The sequence below is a fragment of the Loxodonta africana genome, chromosome 5 (assembly GCF_030014295.1).
Source record: "Loxodonta africana isolate mLoxAfr1 chromosome 5, mLoxAfr1.hap2, whole genome shotgun sequence".
In the NCBI taxonomy this organism is placed as follows: domain Eukaryota; kingdom Metazoa; phylum Chordata; class Mammalia; order Proboscidea; family Elephantidae; genus Loxodonta; species Loxodonta africana.
Genome location: NC_087346.1, coordinates 105,274,546 through 105,297,258, shown reverse-complemented (window position 1 = coordinate 105,297,258; position 22,713 = coordinate 105,274,546). Strand labels below are relative to the sequence as shown.

Below are 22,713 nucleotides of genomic sequence, written 5' to 3'. Positions count from 1 at the left end.
TTTACATTGCCCATTATAAAGCTTCTGGGAGACAAGGTCATCAATTGCCACCATCTTGCTTAAAAGTGTGAAATTATTAAATTCATGAAGATTTTTCAATATTTTGAGATTTCTTTCTTTACACTTCCCTCAACTTGAATATTTCCTTGTTTTTCCATTACTAGTCCAGTATCTGGTGTTTGCCAAAGCTACCTTCCTCAGGGAGCCCTGGTGGAGCAGTGGTTAAGCACTCGGCTGCTAACCAAAAGGTTGGTGGTTCCACCCATTCCAGACACTCCACGGGAGAAAATGTGGCAGTCTGCTTCCGTAAAGATTACGGCCTTGGAAACCCTATGGGGCAGTTCTACTCTGTCCTATAGGGTCACTATGAATTGAAATCAACTCACTGGCAAAGTTTTTTTTTTTCATATATTCCTGAATATTTACCTCTGGGGCTCCTTTGTATCAGTGGAATGCAAAGAAGGGGAAAGAAGAGAAAGGGGAGGAGGGGAAAAGAGGCTTAAGAGATATGGCAACCAACTGCAATGTTAGACCTTACTTAGCTCATGATTCAAACAATCTATACGAAGAAAAGTTATCCCACCTTAAACTTGGTATTAAGGAATTATGGTTCATTGTTTTTGGTGTGATACTGGTGGTGTGGTTCTATTTTTTAAGAGTCCTCATCCTTTAGAGATAAATACTAAAATATTCTCAAATGAAACCATACGATTTCTGAGATTTGTCTCAAAATAATTCAAGGGGATATAAATGAGATGAGATTGACCATGAGTTGATCATTGTTGAAGATGGGTACTGAGTACATGGAGGCTCATTATACTATTCTCTCTACTTTTGTATGGTTTGAAATTTTCCATTACAACATGTTTGAAAGAAGGAGGAGGAAATAAACAAACCAAACATGAAGGAATCAGTGAGGCCTCTGATGTCCTGTGAAGGAAATCTCCACTTTGCCTTTCCTCCACCTGACGCATAGTCACATGATCCAGGGCAAGGCAAACGCAGCTTGCCAAGCACGCGTGTGGCCTCTTGAAACTCCTGAGTTTTACATTTAAGACCAGGAAGTGAACGGTTTGGGACTGGAGATGCTTTACTGCTGGCAAAAGAGAACTTGCTGATTCTCAAGGAGAAAACAATAAGACCAATGAAATGAGATCGCAAGGCTCTCTGGACATCAAAGAATCATTACAAAGCAACCTATTGATGAGAGAAGTGTAAATGAACCAGGAACATGCGGATTCAATTTCCTTAGAAATACACAAGTTAAAAAATTTGAGAACAAATGCCCAGTTAAACACGTGTGGAACCGAAATGCTTTGAAAGACATTGAGAGAGTCATTGAACCCAAAAGGGCCCTGGCTTTGCTCTGGGAACTGGAGCTTGTTCTCTGTTGGAGTGTTATTTCCCCATCTCACTCTATTTCCTCTGTTACTTAACCTCCTTCCTTCCAGCTCCTAATCCAAACTTGACTTCAAATTCTCAAAACATAGCAAGAGAAAAACCCAGAGATTAGCCACGTTTTTTTTTTTTTTTTCTTTTCAATTTTGATGAAAAGACTCAATATGGCAAATCCATAAAGTTCACCCTGGTGGTTTAAACTTTGAAAGTGTAGCGAATAGTTAACATAGTGAAAATGAAGTGAAGAGGAAATGGATGTTGAAGTAATCCCACTGTGTTCCTCTCATACTTCTTGTCCCCCACCAGTTTCATTGTAGTCCTCTAATACTTCCTGCCTCCACCCTCTTAAACTACAAGAAAGAATTCAACAATCTAGACATGCCTTGGAGCCCCTGGGTGGTGCAAATGGTAAACACCGTTACTAGGCTTGCTGCTAGCCAAAATGCTGGAGGCTTAAATCTACCCAGAGGCACCTTGGAAGAATGGCCTGGCAACCGACTTCTAAAAAATCAGTCACTGAAAGCCCTAGGGAGCACAGTCCTACCCTGAAACACATGGGGCTGCCATGCATCAGAATTGACTCAATGGCAGCTGGTTGGTTGGTTGGTTCGTAGACATGCCTTGTGTGGATCTCCATTTAGTTCAAAGGTTTTAAAAAGATGCTTCCCAGATTATGCAGTTCACAACCCAATACCTGGTGCAAGTGAGTGAGGGAGGTAAAGGAACTGGTAAAGCTAACGTTGCTATACAGCCTTGACCTGTTGCTGTTGTTAGTTACCATCAAGTCTGCCCCGACGCATGGCAATCTTTTTTTCTAATTGTACTTTAGATGAAGGTTTACAGAATGAACTAGTTTCTCATTAAACAGTACACGTATTGTTTCATGACATTGGTTAACAACCCCACTACATGTCAACACTCTCCCTTCTTGACCTTGGGTTCCCTTTTACCAGCTTTCCTGTTCCCTTCTGTTCACCTTCCTTTCCTGTTCCTTGCCCCTGGGCTGGTGTGCCCCTTTAGTCTTGTTCTCTTTTATGGGCCTGTCTAACCTTTCACTGAAGGGTGAACCTTGGGAGTGACTTCATTACTCAGCTAAAAGGGTGTCTGGGGGCCATACTCTTGGAGTTTCTCCAGTTTCTGTCAGACCAGGAAGTCTGGTCTTTTTTAGTGAGTTAGAATTTTGTTCTACGTTTTCCTCCAGCTCTGTCTGGGACCCTCTATTGCCGACTCATGGCAATCTTATGTTTAACAGAACAAAACATTGCCTGGGCTTGTGCCATGTTCATGATCACTGGTATGTTTAAGTCTATTTTTTGGCTATTGTGTCAATCCATTTCATTGAGGGTTTCTCTCGTTGAGGGTGTCCCTCATTTTCACTGATCCTCTATTTAACAAACATGATGTCCTTTTCCAGGGATTGGTCTAAATTGGTCTAGCAACTGGATTACATCTGAACGTGCAAAAAACAAAAATCCTCACAACTGAACCAATAAACAACATCATAATAAATGGAGAAGAAATTGAAGTTGTCAATGATTTTATTCTACTTGCATCAACAATCACCATCCCTGTAAGCAGCAGTCAAGAAATCAAACAACATACTGGGCTGAGCACTGCTGCAAAAGGCCTCTTAAGAGTTTTAAAAAGCAGAGATGCCACTTTGATGACTAAGGTGCACCTGACTCAGGCCACTGTCTTTTTTTTTTGGGGACTTCAGATAAAGGTTTACAGAGTAAATTAGTTTCTTATTAAACAATCAATACATGTATTGTTTTGTGACATTGGTTACCAACCACACCAAATGACATGTCAACACTTTCCCTTTCTAAACCCCATTACCAGCTTTCCTGTTCCCTCCTGCCTTACTGTCCTCACCTTTGGGCTGGTGTGCCCATTTAGTTGCATTTTGTTTTATGGGCCTGTCTAATCTTTGGCTGAAGGGTGAACCTCAGGAATGACTTCGGTACTGAGTTAAAAGGGTGTTTGGGGGCCAAGCCATAGTCTTTTCGATCATCTCATATACATGCAAAAGTTGGATAAGGAAAAGGAAAGACTGAAAAAGAATTGCTGTGTTCAAACTGTAGTGTTGGCAAAGAATCCTGAATATACCGTGGACTGCCCAAAGAATAAAACCCATCTTAGAAGACCAGAATGTTCCCTAGAAGTGAGGATGGTGAGACTTTGACTTGCTTACTTCAGACACGTCATCAGGAAAGACCAGTTGCTAGCCTTGACAAAGACAAAGGGAAATTGAGGAGCTGGGACCAAGGCCTAATGAATGATATATGAAACTAAGACAAGCAATCTTCTCACTTGTAAGTCTGGAATGCCCAGCTAAGTTTAAGATTCTTTTGGCCTGTGAGCCTAAAGGTGAACATCCTTGCTGCATGAAGACAGAGCAATTTGTCAGAGATGTGTTTCTGCAGGTTGGTTTGAGAAAATGTTGTGAGTCTCTGCCTTCTGGGGCCTACTCTACTTCCCAGGAAGGACATACACAGGATGGCTTCATAACTCCTGCTGTTCTTGGCAGTTTCTCCAGGGGACCTCATCTTTCCATAACCCTCAATGATTCAAGTTGTGAAATTGGAATCATTCATTTTAATTTCCCGACTACAAAACTCCGATGGGAATAAGCCTTCCCCACTTAGAACTACTATCTCTGCAGGAGTCAGGGAATAAAGTATAATTTTTCTCTCCAGATTCTGGCATGAATACTATTCATAGTGTTTCCACTTATAAACCAAAAATATTTATCGGAGTGTAAGCTAGAAAGAGAGCCAGCATTTCCTGACTTCCTGAGAAGCCTCTCAGCCATAGCAGTAGCACTAGTTTCAGGGACTGGTCATCCTCCAGGGATCGTGCCCACTGTCTTGTTGACAACCGCAACCCTAAAATGAAGGACAGTCATTTACTCTGAAAGGCAGGGCCCTAACTTACACAGAACATTCTCAAATGTTACATCGTGGGTGTGAACAGGTCACAGCACCCACCAGAATACGAGGCCCAAGTGAAAAGCATTTCCAAGGTTGGTTAAAAAAAAAAAAAAAAACTTCCCCAAAGGGTTTGTGAGAAGCAGCTGGTGGATTTGAACTGCTGATCTTTTCTGGTTAGCAGCTGAGCTTCTAACCACTGTGCCACAGGGCTCTGCTCCAAGGATGATAGGAACTGGAAATCTGAAAGTTGGAATAAAACACATCACCACCACTAACACCACCCTACCAAACTCTAAGGTTTTCCCTGGGAATTTTGCTAAACTAATATTTTAAGCAATGTAACAAAAGATACAGAGTCCCTGGGTGGTAGAAATGGTTAACACACTTGGCTGCTAACTGAAAGGTTGGAGGTTCAAGTCTTCTCAGAGGTGCCTTGGAAGGAAGGCCTGGCGATCTACTTCCTGAAAACCCTATGAAGCACGGTTTTACTGAATCCTTACAGTTAAGAAACTCAAGATGAAATAATCCTGGGTTATCTGAGTGGGCCCTAAATCCAATGACAAGTATCCTTTTAAGAAGAAAAGACACAGACAGGAGAGGAGAGGACACACAGAAGGGCCTGTGACAACAGAGGCAGAGATGAGAGTGATGCAGCCACAAGCCAATGAACACGTGGAAGTACCAGAAGCTGGAAGAGACAAGGAAGGAGTGTCCCCTGGAGCCTTCTCAGGGATTGTGGCCCTGCCGACACTTTGATTTCAGACTTCTGGTCTCCACAACTGTATGAGGATACACTTCTGTACCCAATGCCACCAAATTTGTGGTAATTTGTTGCAGCAGTCCTAGGAAACTACAGTGGCAACTGACAAGGATAGCAGATGACGGAGGAATGCTGTGGCATTGGATTCCAGTGTCCATCAAGCAAGAAGAAGGAACGTTTTCATAATCTCATTTAGCTCTGCATTGTATATTTTTCTAGAAATCTTCCACAATGTCATTCCCCAGAGATGCTCATTATTCAGGCTTAGGCCAGATACTTTATCTTTAAACTTTCTTATCTAAGATAGACTGGGGTTACTGTTCTTAACAATATACTAGGCCCAGATAATCCTGAAACGCAGAGTCGTTAAAACAAATGATCGAACTCCAAGGAACTAGTTCACTTTTTCTTTCCTCTCTTTATCAAATATTTATTAAGCATCTATTCCTGGCCAATGCCCCTCGTGCACAGCTACCATCTATTTGTCAGTAGAGGCTTGTGTATTGCTATGATGCTGAACAGATTTCAGAGGAGTTTCCAGACTAAGATAGGCTAGGAAGAAAGGCCTGGCAATCAACTTCTGAAAATCAGCCAGTGAAAACTCTGTGGATCCCAACGATCTGATCCGCAACCGATCATGGGGATGGTGCAGGAGCAGGTAGCATTTCGGTCCCTTATGCGTGGGGCCGTCATGATTTAGGGGCCTACTCAAGGGCAGCTAACAACAACAACAACTGTGCTTTAGGCACTAGACAAATTGGTTAGTCTAGCTAATTACAAAAGAGACACTGGTTATCACCACATATTCATGTGTGGTATCACTATCTAAATATGACCAGCCAAGCTTTTCTAATCCTGGTTCTACAAGCTCTGTTTAGACTCCTTACTTTAATTTACCCACTGACGCTAATTTACACATAAGCCAACCCTTGCTATTTTTACATCTCTGGCTAGCAAGGACAAACACACTTTTGTAAATGCCCCAAACACTGAGGCACATGTAGCAACACTTTTATGTGCTTGCAAGAAGCTGTTCACATCAGTCTGCAAAAGAGCCAGAAAAGCATCAAGGTAGAGGTTGGGGACATGAGTCATTTCCTCTCAGAAAACGCACACAGGTCGTGCAGGAAAAAGTCCTAATATTTTAGAAATATTTAGTGAAGTGTTCAGGGTGACATGTCATGGTGGCTATAATTTACTCCAAATCGTTTTTGCAAAAAAATCAAACATATGAAGCAAGCGTGGCAACACATTATTAAAACTAGGCAATGGGAATACAAGTGCTTTCTACTTTTCCACGTATTTAAAAACTATCAAAAATAAAATAAAATGAAGATATATTTTTATACCTAGGGATAGCTTTCCCTTGTATTGATACTGTAAGTATTTGCAGGCTGATGGTCTCAATAAAGGGATACTGTCTGTTTGCAATTAGAAATACCCATTTGAAGCCGCAGATCTGTGCAAGCAAGCTCTGTTCTTAACTGCTGTTTGGTTCTATTTATGGAAGAAAAGACACATCTATTGAGAAAAAGCAGAGTACCAAAGGAAGGGGGAAAAAAAAAGCAGCAGCGTTGGCACAGAAGCAGGAAAAAAAGCACTGCATTGATGGTATTTTTTGTTCATCACAGACAGCCAAGCATACTGCTTCAACTGTTGGCAGGGCATTTCATTCAAGCACATCTTGGGTATATGGAATTTATCCGTCCAAACAGACACAGCAGCCAGGGAACTGACTCAGGGCCCACCCCTAGCATCCCCGACACACGAAACAGGCAGGCACAGTAAGAGAAGGGACTCACAGTTCTGAGTATAGGAAGTGCAGGTTGCCCACATTGTCAATGTAGTTAGCAGGACTGAGCCAAGGTAAGACCAGTAACAAAAGCGCCTTCATTTTCCGTGCAGAGTGCTGCTTTCCTCCTGACCACCTCCTCTCTGTCAGCTGCAGGGGTCCCAGCCAGCCAAGCCCCTTTAAACAAACCTTGCCATGTCCCTATAATCAGTAGATGATAACGAATCTGACTGAAAGCTCTTAGATGAAACCACGCATCCAAATCACAGGCCTGTAAGAGGATTACCCCCTCTGCCTCTCAGATGGGGAGATGGGAGAACAGAGGGCCCCAGCACGGTTGATGAGAGGCTGAGGCTGACAGCAAGCAGGCTGGTGCCTGGGGAAGGGACCTGCCTCCTCCTGGAGGAAGCAGACTGGTTCTTGGGAAGCAGCTGGTACATTTACATCACCGGCTAGGAGCAGATGGGCTGGAAGCTAAACTGAGCTGGAAGAGGGCATGAACATGGCACATTCAGACCCCACGGTGTGAACAAGCAAATAACCAAAAGCTGTCCTACCGCTTGCTCCAGTAAGACACTGTAAGAAATTAGCATCTTTGGAACAGTGCCTGGAGAGCTGAGCTCAAAGAGAAATAGGAGTCCTTTAAATATACATCAACTCCATATCTCCTGAGTGCTGCATGTATACAGAGAATATGCATTTAAGACATTTTACCTACCACTGTCTCATCACACTAACGTATGTAAGAGAAGGGACGGCTTTCTTGCTAATTTAAAACATTTGCAAATACATTGCTCCTATGCAAGAAAACCCTATGGAGCTCAGTTCCGATCTGTAACACCATGAGTTTGAAGCCAGCTCAATAGCAGTTAACAATAACAACAACACACAAGAATAGGCTGCGTCATTCCCTCTGAGAATGACAAAGAGTCTAAACAGACATCAAGTTCATTCCAAGCAAGGTACAGATTCCTGTTCTGTGAGAAAAGGAGTCACCCCATTCTTCCTTCTCCCCTGAGTAATTGAATTAAGCTGTGACACTAGCTGCATGACCCTGGGCATTTCATTTAAGTTCCCGAACTCCAGTCACCTCATCTTTGAAATGGAGCCTTTCCTGCCTGGCGGACCACACCATCTGTCCCAGCTTTAAAATCCATGATACAAGAAGGCCCCATTTATCCTAACATTAGGACTGTCTTTGCATGCCTAAGCTCTGGGATGCCATAGAAGACCCCAGAACTGCCCTCTATCCCATTTTCAAGAACATTAAAATCCATTTTGCCAACTCAAGGCCTACTCTTAGTAGAAATGGCTCAAAGGAGTAGTTATGTTGACAACCAAGCAATTACAACAACTAGACTTTATAGGAAGAAGACCAGAGACAAGTTTACGGGGTGCAACCAACCCCGGTGGACCATGTATTAAGGAATTTGGCAACAGAAATCTGTATTCACCCGAGGTAGCGCTAACGGAATTTAAATACGATAGACCCTTAGAGTGTGGAGATTTAACTTCTACAGTTTAGATCAGAGACAAGCAACCTTGATGACACATGACATATAACACTTTATAATTTTGTTGAGGGCCAAACTTGAATCCCATTCCCTTTAAGGCTGGTGTGCAAAAGTGAGTCAGAGCTGGTGAAGAGCAGCAAAAAGGAAGTTGGGCTTGGTATTTAGGTGCTGGAGTCAGACAGGCCTGAGTGTGAACCCCAGCTTTGCCACATAATAGCTGTGTGACACTGGGCATGTTGCTTAATCTCTCTGAACCTCTATTTCCTCCTCTGTAAAAGAAAGACAATAATAATAGTGTTTAACTCACAGTGTTGTTATGAGGGTGGAGTGAGATTATGCTTATAAAGTACAAAGGGCTCAGTGAGCGTTGTTGTTGTTAGCTGCCATCAAGTCGGCTCTGACTTGTGGTGACCCCCTGTACAACAGAACAAAATGTTCTTCATGATCACCGGTATGTTTGAGTCCATTCTTGCAGCTACTGTGTGTTTTGAGTGGCTTCCAACCTAGGGGACTCATCTTCCAACACTATATCAGACCATATTCTTGTGACTCCCTAGGGTTTTCATGAGCTAATTTTCAGAAGTAAATCACCAGGCCTTTCTTCCTACTCTTAGTCTGGAAGCTCTGTGGAAACCTGTGTACCATGGGTGACACTGCTGGTATTTGAAACACTGGTGACATAGCTTCCAGCATCATAACAACACATAAGCCAGCACAGTACAACAAATTGACAGACAGGTGTTGAGAAGTGTTAGCTGTTGTTATTAAAAAAAAAAAAAAAGTTGCCGTTGAGTTGGTTCCGACTCAGAGAGACCCTATACGACAGAGTAGAACTGCCCCGTAGGGTTTCCAAGGCATCTGCCCCATCTTTTTCCTGTGGAGCAGCTGGCAGGTTCAAAGTGCCAACCTTTGGTTGGCAGCCAAGTGCTTAACCACTGTGCTACAAGGGCTCCTTGCTATTGCTAATATTAGTTGCAAATGAGCCTAGCTGGTAGCTCAGCACCCATCTCCAAGAGGCTTTGTTACTCTTATCCCTTCTTTCCTCTTGCACTATTAGGGAAATTACATGTTCTAGTCTTTTCCTGAATTTGGAGTTTTACAAAGTCCTGGGACATGTTCCTTCTGAATGCCCAGTATCTACTACATAAGTCATATCTGATAAGCAACATGGGGTATAGTACAGGGTGTGAGCTTCATACTGTTATTGGACTGTATTTCTGATAATCAGTTGTGTTGGGTTGGCTCTCCAAGCCTCTATAAAAAAGAAATAAGAATATCTAACCTCTCACCTCTTTGTATTTCAAGATGATAAAATTAATTAATAGATGTGAATACAGTAAAGAAACTAAAATACTGTTTTTTGTTGTTGCTTTATGTCCCTGTTGCCTATCCATATCTAATCTCCCCTCTTCCTTGTATCAGAACCTAGGTTTTAGTCATGGCGGTAATGTGCTTAGCCTCCTTTACAGCTAGGGGTGACTATGTTATACAATTCGGGCCAATGAGGCGTAAGCAGAAATTGCTGGGTAATGCATTCCTAAAAGCTCTTTAAAAGGAAGCAGTTTCAGTTTTTACACTGTATTTTTCCCTTCCTGTCTAGTTCTTCCTGCCTGAAACTTAGATGTGAGGCTGAAGGCTGAGCAGCCATTTTGAGGCCAAGAGGTGACAAGCTTGAGGATGAAAACTGAAAAGCAGAATGAGACTGAATGCTTGGTGGCATCTGGCAACATAATATTAGCCCTGAACTGCCTACACTTGACTTTTTGTTACATAAGAGAAATAAAACTTCTACATGGTTAAACTACTATAAATTGAATTTTCTATTATTTACTATCAAATATAATCCTAACTAACACAGTCCCTTGGGGTCAAAAATCCCACCCTCAAATGCTCACAGATTGCTCTGTAGCTTCCTTGCCAGTAAGCAGTCCTAATGCAAACCCTCGTACCCATGCTTTGCCTGGCTAAGTCCTATTTATCTTAAATATCATCTCAGGCATCACTATTACCTCCTGCTTTTTTTTTTTTTTAAATCTCTTTTCGCTTCACTAAACAGAATTTTTTTTTTTTTTAAACAGAAAGCTCCTCAAAGGCAGGAGTTCTACTGGTCTTGTTTTCCATTGTTTCCTCATCATAGAGCTTGGAACACAGTAGATACTCAGTACATATTTGTTGAATGAAAGAGGACTCGACTTAGTTAAAGAGTCAATTTTTTGGACCAAACTTTCTGGATTAGAGGCAAGATAGCAAAAAAAAAAAAAAAAGTCAAACTTTACAAGGGTCAGGGGAGGGGTTGGGCATTTGTATAGATGAATAATAAATACCCAAGGAAGAAAGGAAATAGTTAAGGAAGATTTCTGGGAATAGGTGACCAGGAGAATGTTGTTTCTTGAAAGAATTGCATGGAGCATAATCTGACCAAAACTCAATGGTTCACTCAAAAGGTAATGCGGAAAAATGGGCTCGTACTTTCCAGGAACAGGATACCTACAGAGAGGTATACAGCTGTAAAACCAGATGCTGTCATTTCCAGCCCATGGCAACCCCACGTGCTCTATAGGGTTTTCAGTGGTTTGTTTTTTAGAAGTAAACTGCCAGGCCTTTCTTTCTAAGCACCTCTGGGTGAACTCGAAACTTCAAACTTTTGGTTAGCAGTTGAGTGAGTTAACTATTTGTACTTCCCAGGGACTCCAACTAGGAGCCAGGAAAAAGTTACATTCGAAGCTAGAAAGTCATAAATGATGTGTGTCAAAGCATGATTATTGTGGAGATGTTTAACTAGGGCCAAAATGACCACCAAGCCTTCTAGCAACTTACCTGCCTTTTCATAGGGTACCACTCCCTTACATTCCCTCTCTGTAGTTACATCTTCCTTGCACTGTCGACAGCTAACCAAGCCTGTGTGGAACTCAACACACTGCAGAAACAAGCCACCTGACAGAAGCAAAGGTCAACAGAGGTCCAAGGGTAAGTCTGTGGAATAGAAACTTCCAGTACCTTGGGTACAAAGTTAATCAAGAAAATAACCCCAGGGAGCTTTCACCCAGGTGTGTCTTGGGCCAATTATATCACATTTTCATTCGGGTCAGTTTTCAAAACATTGAACAATGATCTCTTTATTCACTCTAGTAAATACTTAACACGGGTCTATCTACCCTTATTACAAAACAAGAGTGAAAAAGAAGGGCAAAGTGACTTACGCTACGAAACAAGTCAATGTGCACTTGTATCCAGCTTCTCTCTTTTACCACTTCTTCAGAGGCAGAGATCATGGCTTGTATAGCTTATTCTTCCACTCAGGGTTTGGCCTAATGTGAGTCCTTGGTAAGTATCATATGCAGGTGATGGTATTACACAGTGAAGACATGGTCTTAGGCCTACGGTGACTCGCATTCAAGGTCGAGGAAGTGAAAGCTTCTCCTCCACACAGCCTCTCAGTGACTGGGCAATGGTCTGGGTTAGAATTACAGTTCTCTCTCTCAGCCTGCCTAGTTTGTATTCATTAAAATGCCATGAGTGAAAGAGTTTTTTTTTTTTTTTTTTTAACTCATCACATTTTAAATACAGAAACCAAGCTTTATAAACAAAAGCTATCTTCCAGCACATGTGTAAGACAACACTCCCATATAGGCAACCTCCAACCATGGAGGTCTCATATAGAAGTCTAAGGAAAACACTTGCCTCCTCATAACTTCTTCGTTTTCCTAGTCCAAGAGACTCCAGAGGCCTTAACTACTTAATCTTTTTAATGTCCCTTCTGAGGGGAGGAAAAAGCGGTCCGCTGGCCTAGTCACAGGCCCAAGGCCCAAGAGGGCTCTCAGTCAGGCTCTGGATTAGCTCCAAATTCTTCACCTGTGCCTATAATGCCAAGGGGTTGGGAGCAAAGGGAGTATATGTTAAGCACCTGATGACTAATATATACAATATATTTTTGGAAATGCTGGTTTTAACCCACTTAGGAAGCTGAAGTGTGGCGTGCTTCAAGAGCAGGTGTCAAGGCCCAGCGCCTCATTTATGTGGGAGCTTTCCTCTCCAAAGAGACACGGCTGATCAGTGCCTGTGAAGGACTCCGAAGCTGCAATTTCAATTAGTGTTGGGCTCTTTCCTCACTGTAGTTTTTCAAAAGTGCATATCATTATCAGCTGAGTGTTAATCAGGCCTATATCTTGGGCTTTCTTGAGGTGTGTGGGTCACACAGTCTGTGTGGGCGGGTGAATGAAATTCAGCTCCACAAGCTGAGTGTGAATGAGGTCTCTCTCCCAGACACCCCATCAGTCTCTAGTGGCCTCTTCCCAGCCCTTCTCCTTTCCCACTTCTGTTCCAGCTTCATCATCAGAACCATGTGCCATCATGGCACTTTTAGCAATATCTTTAGCCCCAAATCAGTTTTTGAGGTGAGGAGATGAGAAGAAGCTGCCCTGCGTCCGCTTTCTCTCCAGAAAGTGCCTCCATTTCATTCCCTCTCTCTTTCTCTCTCTCCTTTCTCACTCTTCTCTTGCAAAACTATAGTTGGCAAAACAATGACCACCCTCCCCCAAAGATGTCCTCATCCTAATCCTTGGAACCTGTGAATGTCACCTTACATGACAAAAGAGACTTTGTAGATGTGATTAAACTAAGGATTTTGAGATGAGGAGATTATATAGGATTATTGGGATTATCCAGGTACGCCCAATGTAATCACCAAACCAAAAAACCAAACCCAGTGCTGTCCAGTCAATTCCGACTCATAGAGACCCTATCGGACAGAGTAGAACTGCCCCATAGAGTTTCCAAGGAGCACCTGGTGGATTCAAACTGCTGATCTTTTGGTTAGTAGCCATAGCACTAAACTACTACGCCACCAGAGTTTCCAATGCAATCACAAGGGTCTTTATAAGAGGTAGGCAGGAATGCCAGAGTCAGAGAAGATGTGATGATGAAAGCAGAGGCAGAAACAGAGATATGTGGTGATGCTATGATGCAGGCTTTGAAGATGGAGAAAGGAGACCATGAGTCAAGGAATGCAGGCAGCCTCTACAAACTGGAAAAGGCAAGGAAACAGATTCTTTGCTAAAGCCTCCAAAATGAACATAGCCCTTCCGACAACTTAAGCTCCACAAGACCCATTTCAGACTTCTGACCTCCAGAGCTGTTAAGATGATAAATTTGTCTTGTTTTAAGCTACTACACTTGTGATAATTTGTTATAGCAGCAATAAGAAACAAATACAGTCCCAAACACAAATGTATACCGTATTTTTCACATGTAAATGATATGCCCATACATATAACTCTAAGAAATGACAAAATTAAGTAAAACAGTTCTGGCATGGTGCACACATTATTTGTGGGGAAAAAAAATATGGTAGATAGTAAAATATAAAGAGTATACCAAAGTGATTTGTGTGGAGGGGGCTCTTCCAGGGCCTTTTCTCCTATTCCTCACCTGCCCCTCCAGGTGTGGCTCTCGTCTTGACTCTGGCTCTGCACCAGCACCTGTCAGTATCTTCTTACATCTGACTCCAGGCCTCCTTCTCTTAGACAAAGCCCATCATACTGGGTGAAACTTGCAAGGAGGGTCAGAGAGATTCCCCTAACTCCTTCTCCACTGGTCTTGCCTTCTTCCGGGGAATCAGAGAAGTGGGGAATCCTAGTTTGCTGTTCTTGTTAGCTGCTATCCAGTCAGTCTCCAGTTCATGGCAACATCATGCACAACACAATGAAGTGCTGCTGGGTCCTAAGCGATCCCCATGATCCGCTGCGGACAGAACTGTTGTGATCCATAGAGTTTTCATTGGCTGATTTTCAGAAGTAGATTGCCAGGCCTTTCTTCCTAGTATGCCTTAGTCTGGAAGTTCCACTGAAACCTGTTCAGAATTATAGCCACACACAAGCTTCCACTGACACATGGGTGGTGGCTGTGCATGAGGTTCACTGGCTGGAATTTGAACCTGGGTCTCCCACATGGAAGATTAGAATTCTAACTACCACTGAACCACCAGTGTCCCCTCATTCTAGTTGAAACACCAATGATAACAGAGTTGGCTGCAACTAACAAAGCTGAGTTAGATACATTTGGCTCAACATTTTGGGGAGAAAAATGAGTTCAACATAATTAGTATGGAAAACATGTGCTATGCGTCACACTCAGGCCACTGCTTTTGATGCCAAGTTCCATGTTACTGAATTCCTGCATGCCCCCAAAGACAAAGACTCAGATTCATGACGTAAGGTATGTGACCTTTAACAAAAAATACCTGTGCCTGCCTCCTGTCCTTGTCACCACAGGAACCAAGATAAATACCAGCTTCCACATTTCCTCTTACAAAGTAACTATAATCATGTCAGCAACTTGGCATTATTGTTCCTTTTATTAAGTACCTTAACTGTTCTAAGAGAGTACATCATGTGGAACAAGACACAGTGCCACTCCTAAGTCATCCACACAAAGAATGTCCAAGAACATGACAATGTAAGTGGACAAAATAAGATGCAGACAAGTGGAGCAGGAGATGATGACCATCAGCAGAGACAATCACGCCCTTGTCATGGATTCAATTATGTCCACCCCAAAATGTGTGTATTAACTTGGTTAGGCCATGATTCCCAGTAATCTGTGGTTGTCCTCTATTTTGTGGTTGTAATTTTATGTTAAAGAGGATTAGGGTGGGATTGTAACACCCTTACCAGGTCACATCCCTGATCCAATACGAAGGGGGTTTCCCTGGGGTGTGGCCTGCACCACCTTTTCTCTCTCAAGAGATAAAAGGAAAGGGAAGTAAGCAGAGAGTTGAGTACCTCATACCACCAAGAAAGCAGCACCGAGAGCAAAGCGTGTCCTTTGGACCTGAGATTCCTGCGCTGAGATGCTCCCAGACCAAGGGAAGGCTGATGGCAAGGACCTTGTTCCAGAGCTGACAGAGAGAGAAAGGCTTCCCCTGGAGCCAGCACCCTGAATTTGGACTTCTATCCTACTGGACTGTGAGAGAATAAACTTCTCTTTGTTAAAGCCATCCACTTGTGGTATTTCTGTTATAGCAGCACTAGATGACTAAGACACCATAATTCTGTGAATATGGGTATCTTGGCAGGAAAGTTAGCAGAACGAGTCATCTGGGGGAAAAAATACTCTCCTTCTCAACTTCTCCTTTTAAAACTTACTTGAAAACACCTTACACCTTCACAAGAAATGGCGGTACTGTTAGCTGCATTCAAGTTGGTTCTGACTCAACTCAGGGTGATCCTTACATCCAATAGAACAAAACATTGCCTGTTTCTGCGCTCTTCTCACAATTGTTGGTATATTTGAGGCCCTTATTTTGCATATTACATCAATCCATCTCACGGAGGTTTCCCTTGTTTTTGCTGACCCTCTACTTTACCATGCATAATGTCCTTTTCTCCTTTTAAAACTTACTTGAAAACACCGCACGCCTTCACAAAGAATGGCGAAGCATTTTCAACTCCCATACAGACGAAATTCTAATAATCGTGAGTCAGTAGGGAGAAATTTTTTCTTAAGTGAAAAAACAAGCCATGTTCACTAGGGTATCTTTATGGGGATCATAAAGATTCGTGACCTAAGCTGTTTATCTGATCTTTCCAATGTTTTTCACATTTCAAAACACACACATAGCAGCAACTAGGGCTGGTGGTTGCACAACATGATTAATGCAATTGATATCACTAAATGGTATTCCTAAAAAATGTAAAATTGTGTTATATATATTTTTACAGAAACAACAACAAAAATAGAGCAGTTGCTGATACTGCTTATGTACAACCAAATACCTCATGGGATTTGTTTTCTTGTTTGGAGACTTAGGGTCATGGTTTCATGGGACAGCCCAGTGGCCTAATGCTGTTTTTAGTGCTTCTGTTATACTTCCTAGTTCACTGCGGAGTGCCTGGGGTCTTAAAAGCTTGCAAGTTCTTATCATTGGTCTCTAATCCCCTAGACCAGCAGAGGAAAAAGGAAATCAGGAATTGGAGGCAGAAATGGAATGTGTGTCTAATTGCCTCCATGAGGCCTCCTTTGTCATTAGACTGGAAGAACTGGTGCCTGGTACTGGCTATCATTACTGATTGTTTTGATCAAAGATTGTATAGAAGAATGCTGATCAAAAGGGGAGGAAATATGGAACAGAATTTCAAATTCTCAATGGAATCCAGACTTTCTGGGGAGCCATTAGGCTGGATAAACCCCCAAAACTATTGCCCTGAAATAATCTTTAAACCTTAAACCAAAACTATCCCCTGAAGTCCTTTTTAAACCAAACAATAATTTAATTAGTAAAGAATGTCTGCCTTGAGCACTGTGCACTCTTAAAGAATTATCTTTAGGTGATCAAAATGATAACAGCAACTCAAAAGGTTAGATGAGAAGCTCAGGGGGACAGTGAGTTTATGTCAATGCAGAGGAATAATTTGGAAAAGGAGAGCAAGAACGGTCGCACAATTTAAAGAATATAATCAATGTCATTGAATTGTAAATGTAGAAAATGTTGAAGTGGTATCAATTTTGCTGTGTATATTTTCACCAAATAAATTATTAAAATAAATATATAAAAATGAAACAACACACACATATAACACTGCCTGTCATCTGCTGCTTCTTCACACTGAACCAGCGCCACTAAAACCGAAAACGTTTCTTAGTTCAAATTAATTTTTTCATTGGTTACAAAGAAAAAGAGAATCAGGCATCTTGTGGTGCACCCAGGGCATCTGAGGTCAGCTACACCAATGGGAGACCAGGCGAATTCCAGCTGCCCCCAGGAGGGCTGGGGTTTCTCAGGGCTGGTTTAGAAGCGGGACTTACCTCGTTTGAAAGTGATGCTCGAGGTCACATCGCTGCAAGACCTCGGAGCAGTGCTCCACGAAAGGGCAAGTCACCATCAGCTTGTTGAGGAGCTTGTTGACCAGGATGCTGGACTTCTTGCAGTGCTGCAGAACCACACGCTTGCGATCCACAGGGCAGAAGTCCTTCTCCACCAGGAAGTTGGTGAGGCAGAGTGTGCAGTAGGTGTGTCCACAGGGAGTGTCCAGGGGGTCCAGCAATGCTTGCAGGCAGATGTGGCAAATGAGGTCATCATCCACATCTTCCTTGTAGGCGTAGACATGGTTTTCCTCAGAGGAGTGGACCTGGCCGCACACCACACACAGGGGTTCATGGCTGCGGTCCGCGTCATTGGCAGAGTCTGGCTGGTTCATGGTTGACTGGGAGACAATATGGCAGGACACCCAGCAAAGTAATCGTTCCTTGGGAGCAAATCAATATCTTCTAGGAGCCATCCACAAACCTAAAAGAGAATAAGATGCTCATCTTTTTGTTTTCAAAACAAACTGAAGGCCTAGGCTTGTAGTGGACATGAGGCAGGGCTGCCTAGTGAACAGGGGACTGAGCTAGGATTCAGAAAGCCAGGATTTAGTGCCCACCCTGGCAAGGAGTGACATGATTATGGGCGAGTGACTGCCTTGTTATGGACTCGGAAGACTCCAGTCAATTGTCCTGACTAGATTAAGAATCCCGCCTGCCCCACCTCCAACTCCACTTTCTTCTTTTTTGAAAGTAAATGAAAAAAGCTTCCTCAAGAATATAAAGATACATGTATAACCTAACAGAAAACTAGCCACATTTGAAAATAGCATGGCAGTCATAAATTGCATTATATCTTTTTTCTTTTCCAAATAAAGTTTGAGGTTGTTTGCACAAACATAGCCTTATCTTGGAAAGAAAATACACTGAGTTCAAACTTTCATTGAGTCAGCTTTGTGTTTACATTTCTGTGCTACACTAATATGCCTGAAAGAACACTCTGGTCAAGAGGTTGAAGTGAAATGCCCCAAATATGAAAACAGTCAGAAATCATAGAATTTTATTTAGTATCAAAAGGGACAACAGAAGGTTAAGGTAGAGGGTGCAAGAGGGGGTGAACTTGTTTCCAGTCAAGTTTCATGGAAACCTACACAGCTGGTATTTATCCACAAGACAGATAGAAGGTTCTGGAACCACACAGGAAGTCCTTTCGGTGGCATCAGAAGCAGTTGAAAAATAAACATGAAAATAGAAACGGGCCACCCAAAAGATCATCAACTCTACAGAAGAAAAGTTTACATATTATGAACTAAACCTTTAGATGTTTTAAAGTTTCTCTTTCAGAGTTTCTTCTTATACTCCCACATGTTTTGGTATTTCCCATTCTTGGTCACTGTGTTGTAGTGGAAAACACTGTAGTAGGAATGCCAGATGTAGCTCTGGTTGTTCCGCTGAAAAAAACAACTTCATATTTCTGGGCCATTCCCTTATCAGTGAAATGGGGGAGTTGGTCCAGGTTTTTGGTTTTCAGATGGTGTTCAGGTGGGTGTCAGGTGTCTCAAGGCCTTCCAGGGGAGTGGGGGTGGGAAAAGGGAAGGGAGGACCTCTGCCCATGTCTCCACCCCACCCAGCCCCAGGTCGGCTTTTTATTCCTTTGACACACCAGGCTCCTCATAGCATTCTGTTCAAAGAACACTTAAGGAGCCCTTGTGGCACAACAGTTAAATGCCTGGCTGCTAACTGAAACGCTGGCGGTTTGAACACACCCAGAGGCTGTGCAGGAAAAAGTCCTGGTGATCCGTTCCCGTAAAGATTGTTGTTATGTGCTGTCAGGTCAATTTCGACTCACAGCAACCCTATATAACAGAGTACAACTGCCCCATACAGTTTCCCAGGCTGTGATCTTTACAAGAGCCAGGTCTTTTCTCCCTCAGAGCCACTGAGAGGGTTTGAATCACCAATTTTTTAGTTAGCAGCTGAGTACACGTGTCTGTCAGTTTGTTGTACTGCGGGGAGCTTGTGTGTTGCTGTGATGCTGGAAGCTATGCAGCCGGTACTCAGATACCAGCAGGGTCACCCAAGGAGGAGGTTTCAGCTGAGCTTCCAGACTAAGACAGACTAGGAAGAAGGACCCAGCAGTCTACTTCTGAAATGCATTAGCCAGTGAAAGCCTTATGAATAGCAGCGGAACATCGTCCGATATAGTGCTGGAAGATGAGCCCCTGGGTTGGAAGGCACTCAAAAGACGACTGGGGAAGAGCTGCCTCCTCAAAGTAGAGTCGACCTTAATGACGTGGTTGGAGTAAAGCTTTCAGGACCTTTGTTTGCTGATGTGGCACGACTCAAAATGAGAAGAAACAGCTGCAAACATCCATTAATAACTGGAACCTGGAATGTACGAAGTATGAATCTAGGAAAATTGGAAATTGTCAAAAATGAAATGGAATGCATAAACATCGATATCCTAGGCATTAGTGAGCTGAAATGGACTGGTATTGGCCATTTTGAATCGGACAATCATATAGTCTACTATGCTGGGAATGACAACTCAAAGAGGAATGGTGCTGCATTCATCGTCAAAAAGAACGTTTCAAGATCTATCCTGAAGTACAACGCTGTCAGTGATAGGATAATATCCATACGCCTACAAGGAAGACCAGTTAATATGACTATTATTCAAATTTATGCATCAACAATTAGGGCCAAAGATGAAGAAATAGAAGATTTTTATCAGCTGCTGCAGTCTGAAATTGATCAAACATACAAACAAGATCCATTGATAATTACTGGTGATTGGAATGCAAAAGTTGGAAACAAAGAACAAGGACCAGTAGTTGGAAAATATGGCCTTGGTGACAGAAACAATGCTGGAGATCGAATGATAGAATTTTGCAAGACCAACGACTTCTTCACTGCAAATACCTTTTTTCACCAACATAAACGGCGACTATACATACACATGGACCTCACCAGATGGAACATACAGAAATCAAATTGACTACATCTGTGGAAAGAGACAAAGGAAAAGCTCAATATTATCAGTCAGAACAAGGCCAGGGCCTGACTGTGGAACAGACCATCAATTGCTCACATGCAAGTTCAAGCTGAAACTGAAGAAAATCAGAGCAATTCCACGAGAGCCAAACTATGACCTTGAGTATATCCCACCTGAATTTAAAGACCATCTCAAGATTAGATTTGACGCATTGAAAACTAGTGACTGAAGACCAGACGAGTTGTGGAATGACATCAAGGACATCATCCATGAAGAAAGCAAGAGGTCACTGAAAAGACAGGAAAGAAAGAAAAGACCAAAATGGATGTCAGAGGAGACTCTGAAACTTGCTCTTGAGCATCGAGCAGCTAAAGCAAAAGGAAGAATTGATGAAGTGAAAGAACTGAACAGAAGATTTCAAAGGGCCTCTCGAAAAGACAACGTAAAGTATTATAATGACATGTGCAAAGAGCTGGAGACGGAAAACCAAAAGGGAAGAACATGCTTGGCATTTCTCAAGCTGAAAGAATTGAAGAAAAAATTCAAGCCTCGAGTTGCAATAGTGAAGGATTCCATGGGGAAAATATTAAACGACACAGGAAGCATCAAAAGAAGATGGAAGGAATATACAGAGTCATTATACCAAAAAGAATTAGTCTACATTCAACCATTTCAAGAGGTGGCATGTGATCAGGAACTGATGGTACTGAAGGAAGAAGTCCAAGCTGCTCTGAAGGCACTGGCGAAAAATGAGGCTCCAGGAATTGATGGAATATCAATTGAGATGTTTCAAGAAACAGATGCAGCGGTGGAGGTGCTCACTCGTCTATGCCAAGAAATATGGAAGACAGCTTCCTGGCCAACTGACTAGAAGAGATCCATATTTATGCCTATTCCCAAGAAAGGTGATCCAACTGAATGTGGACATTATAGAACAATATCATTAATATCACATGCAAGCAAAATTTTGCTGAAGATCATTCAAAAATGGCTGCTGCTGTATATCCACAGGGAACTACCAGAAATTCAGGCTGGATTCAGAAGACGATGTGGAACCAGGGATATCATTGCTGATGTCAGATGGATCCTGGCTGAAAGCAGAGAATACCAGAAGGATGTTTACCTGTGTTTTATTGACTGCAAAGCCATTCGACTGTGTGGATCATAACAAACTATAGATAACACTGAGAAGAATGGGAATTCCAGAACACTTAACTGTGCTCATGAGGAACCTTTACATACATCAAGAGGCAGTTGTTTGGACAGAACAAGGGGATACTGATTGGTTTAAAGTCAGGAAAGGTGTGCATCAGGGTTGTATCCTTTCACCATACCTATTCAAAAAAAAAAAAAATTTTTTTTTTTTTTTTAATTCAATCTGTATGCTGAGCAAATAATATGAAAAGCTGGACTATATGAAGAACAGGGCATCAGGGTTGGAGGAAGGCTCATTAACAACCTGCGTTATGCAGATGACACGACCTTGCTTGCTGAAAGTGAAGAGGGCTTGAAGCACTTACTAATGAAGATCAAAGACCACAGCCTTCAGTATGGATGACACCTCAATATAAAGAAAACAAAAATCCTCACAACTGGACCAATGAGCAACATCATGATAAACGGAGAAAAGATTGAAGTTCTCAAGGATTTCATTTTACTTGGATCCACAATCAACAGCCATGGAAGCAGCAGTCAAGAAATCAAAAGACGTATTGCATTGGGCAAATCTGCTGCAAAGGACCTCTTCAAAGTGTTGAAGAGCAAAGATGTCACCTCGAAGACTAAGGTGCACCTGACCCAAGCCATGATATTTTCAATCACATCATATGCATGTGAAAGCTGGACAATGAATAAGGAAGACCGAAGAAGAATTGACGCCTTTGAATTGTGGTGTTGGCGAAGAATATTGAATGAATATACCATGCAGTGCCAAAAGAACAAACAAATCTGTCTTGGAAGAAGTGTGGCCAGAATGTTCCTTATAGGCAAGGATGGCGAGACAGTGTCTTACATACTTTGGACATGTTGTCAGGAGGGATCAGTTCCTGGAGAAGGGCATCATTTTTGGCAGAGTACAGGGTCAGCAGAAAAGAGGAAGACCCTCAACGAGGTGGATTGACACAGTGGCTGCAACAATGAGCTCAAGCATAACAACGATTGTAAGGATGGCGCAGGACCCGGCAGTGTTCCGTTCTGTTGTGCACAGGGTCGCTATGAGTCGGAACCGACTTGATGGCACCTAACAACAGCAACAACGGCTCAGTGCTCAGGCACTGCACCAGCAGGGCTCCTCCCTGTAAAGATTACAGTCTGGAAACCCCTATGAGGCAGTTCTACTCTGTTACATGGTGTTGCGAAGAGTCAGAGTTGACGTGAAGGCCCCGAACAACAACAAAGAACACTGGCTTAAGAAAAACAATTGCAAACAACCAGACTAGATACTGTAAAGTGCCTTTCAGAAAGAGTTCTATGTATGATTCTTTGTTAATAAAGTTTTCTTGGAGTTTTTGTGGTAGTTGAAA

The 22,713-nt window shown here is 42.5% G+C and overlaps 1 protein-coding gene across 1 annotated transcript in view; it reads right to left on the bottom strand.

Moving 5' to 3' along the window:
* The window catches only part of LNX1 (ligand of numb-protein X 1), a 127,904-nt gene extending 110,186 nt beyond the window's left edge, over positions 1-17,718 (bottom strand). Inside the window, exon 1 of the mRNA XM_003415880.4 lies at positions 17,200-17,718. Within this exon, the coding sequence (XP_003415928.1) occupies positions 17,200-17,591 (392 nt within the window). The 5' untranslated portion in view covers positions 17,592-17,718. The remainder of the gene's footprint in view (positions 1-17,199) is intronic.
* Between the last annotated feature and the right edge of the window lie 4,995 nt (positions 17,719-22,713).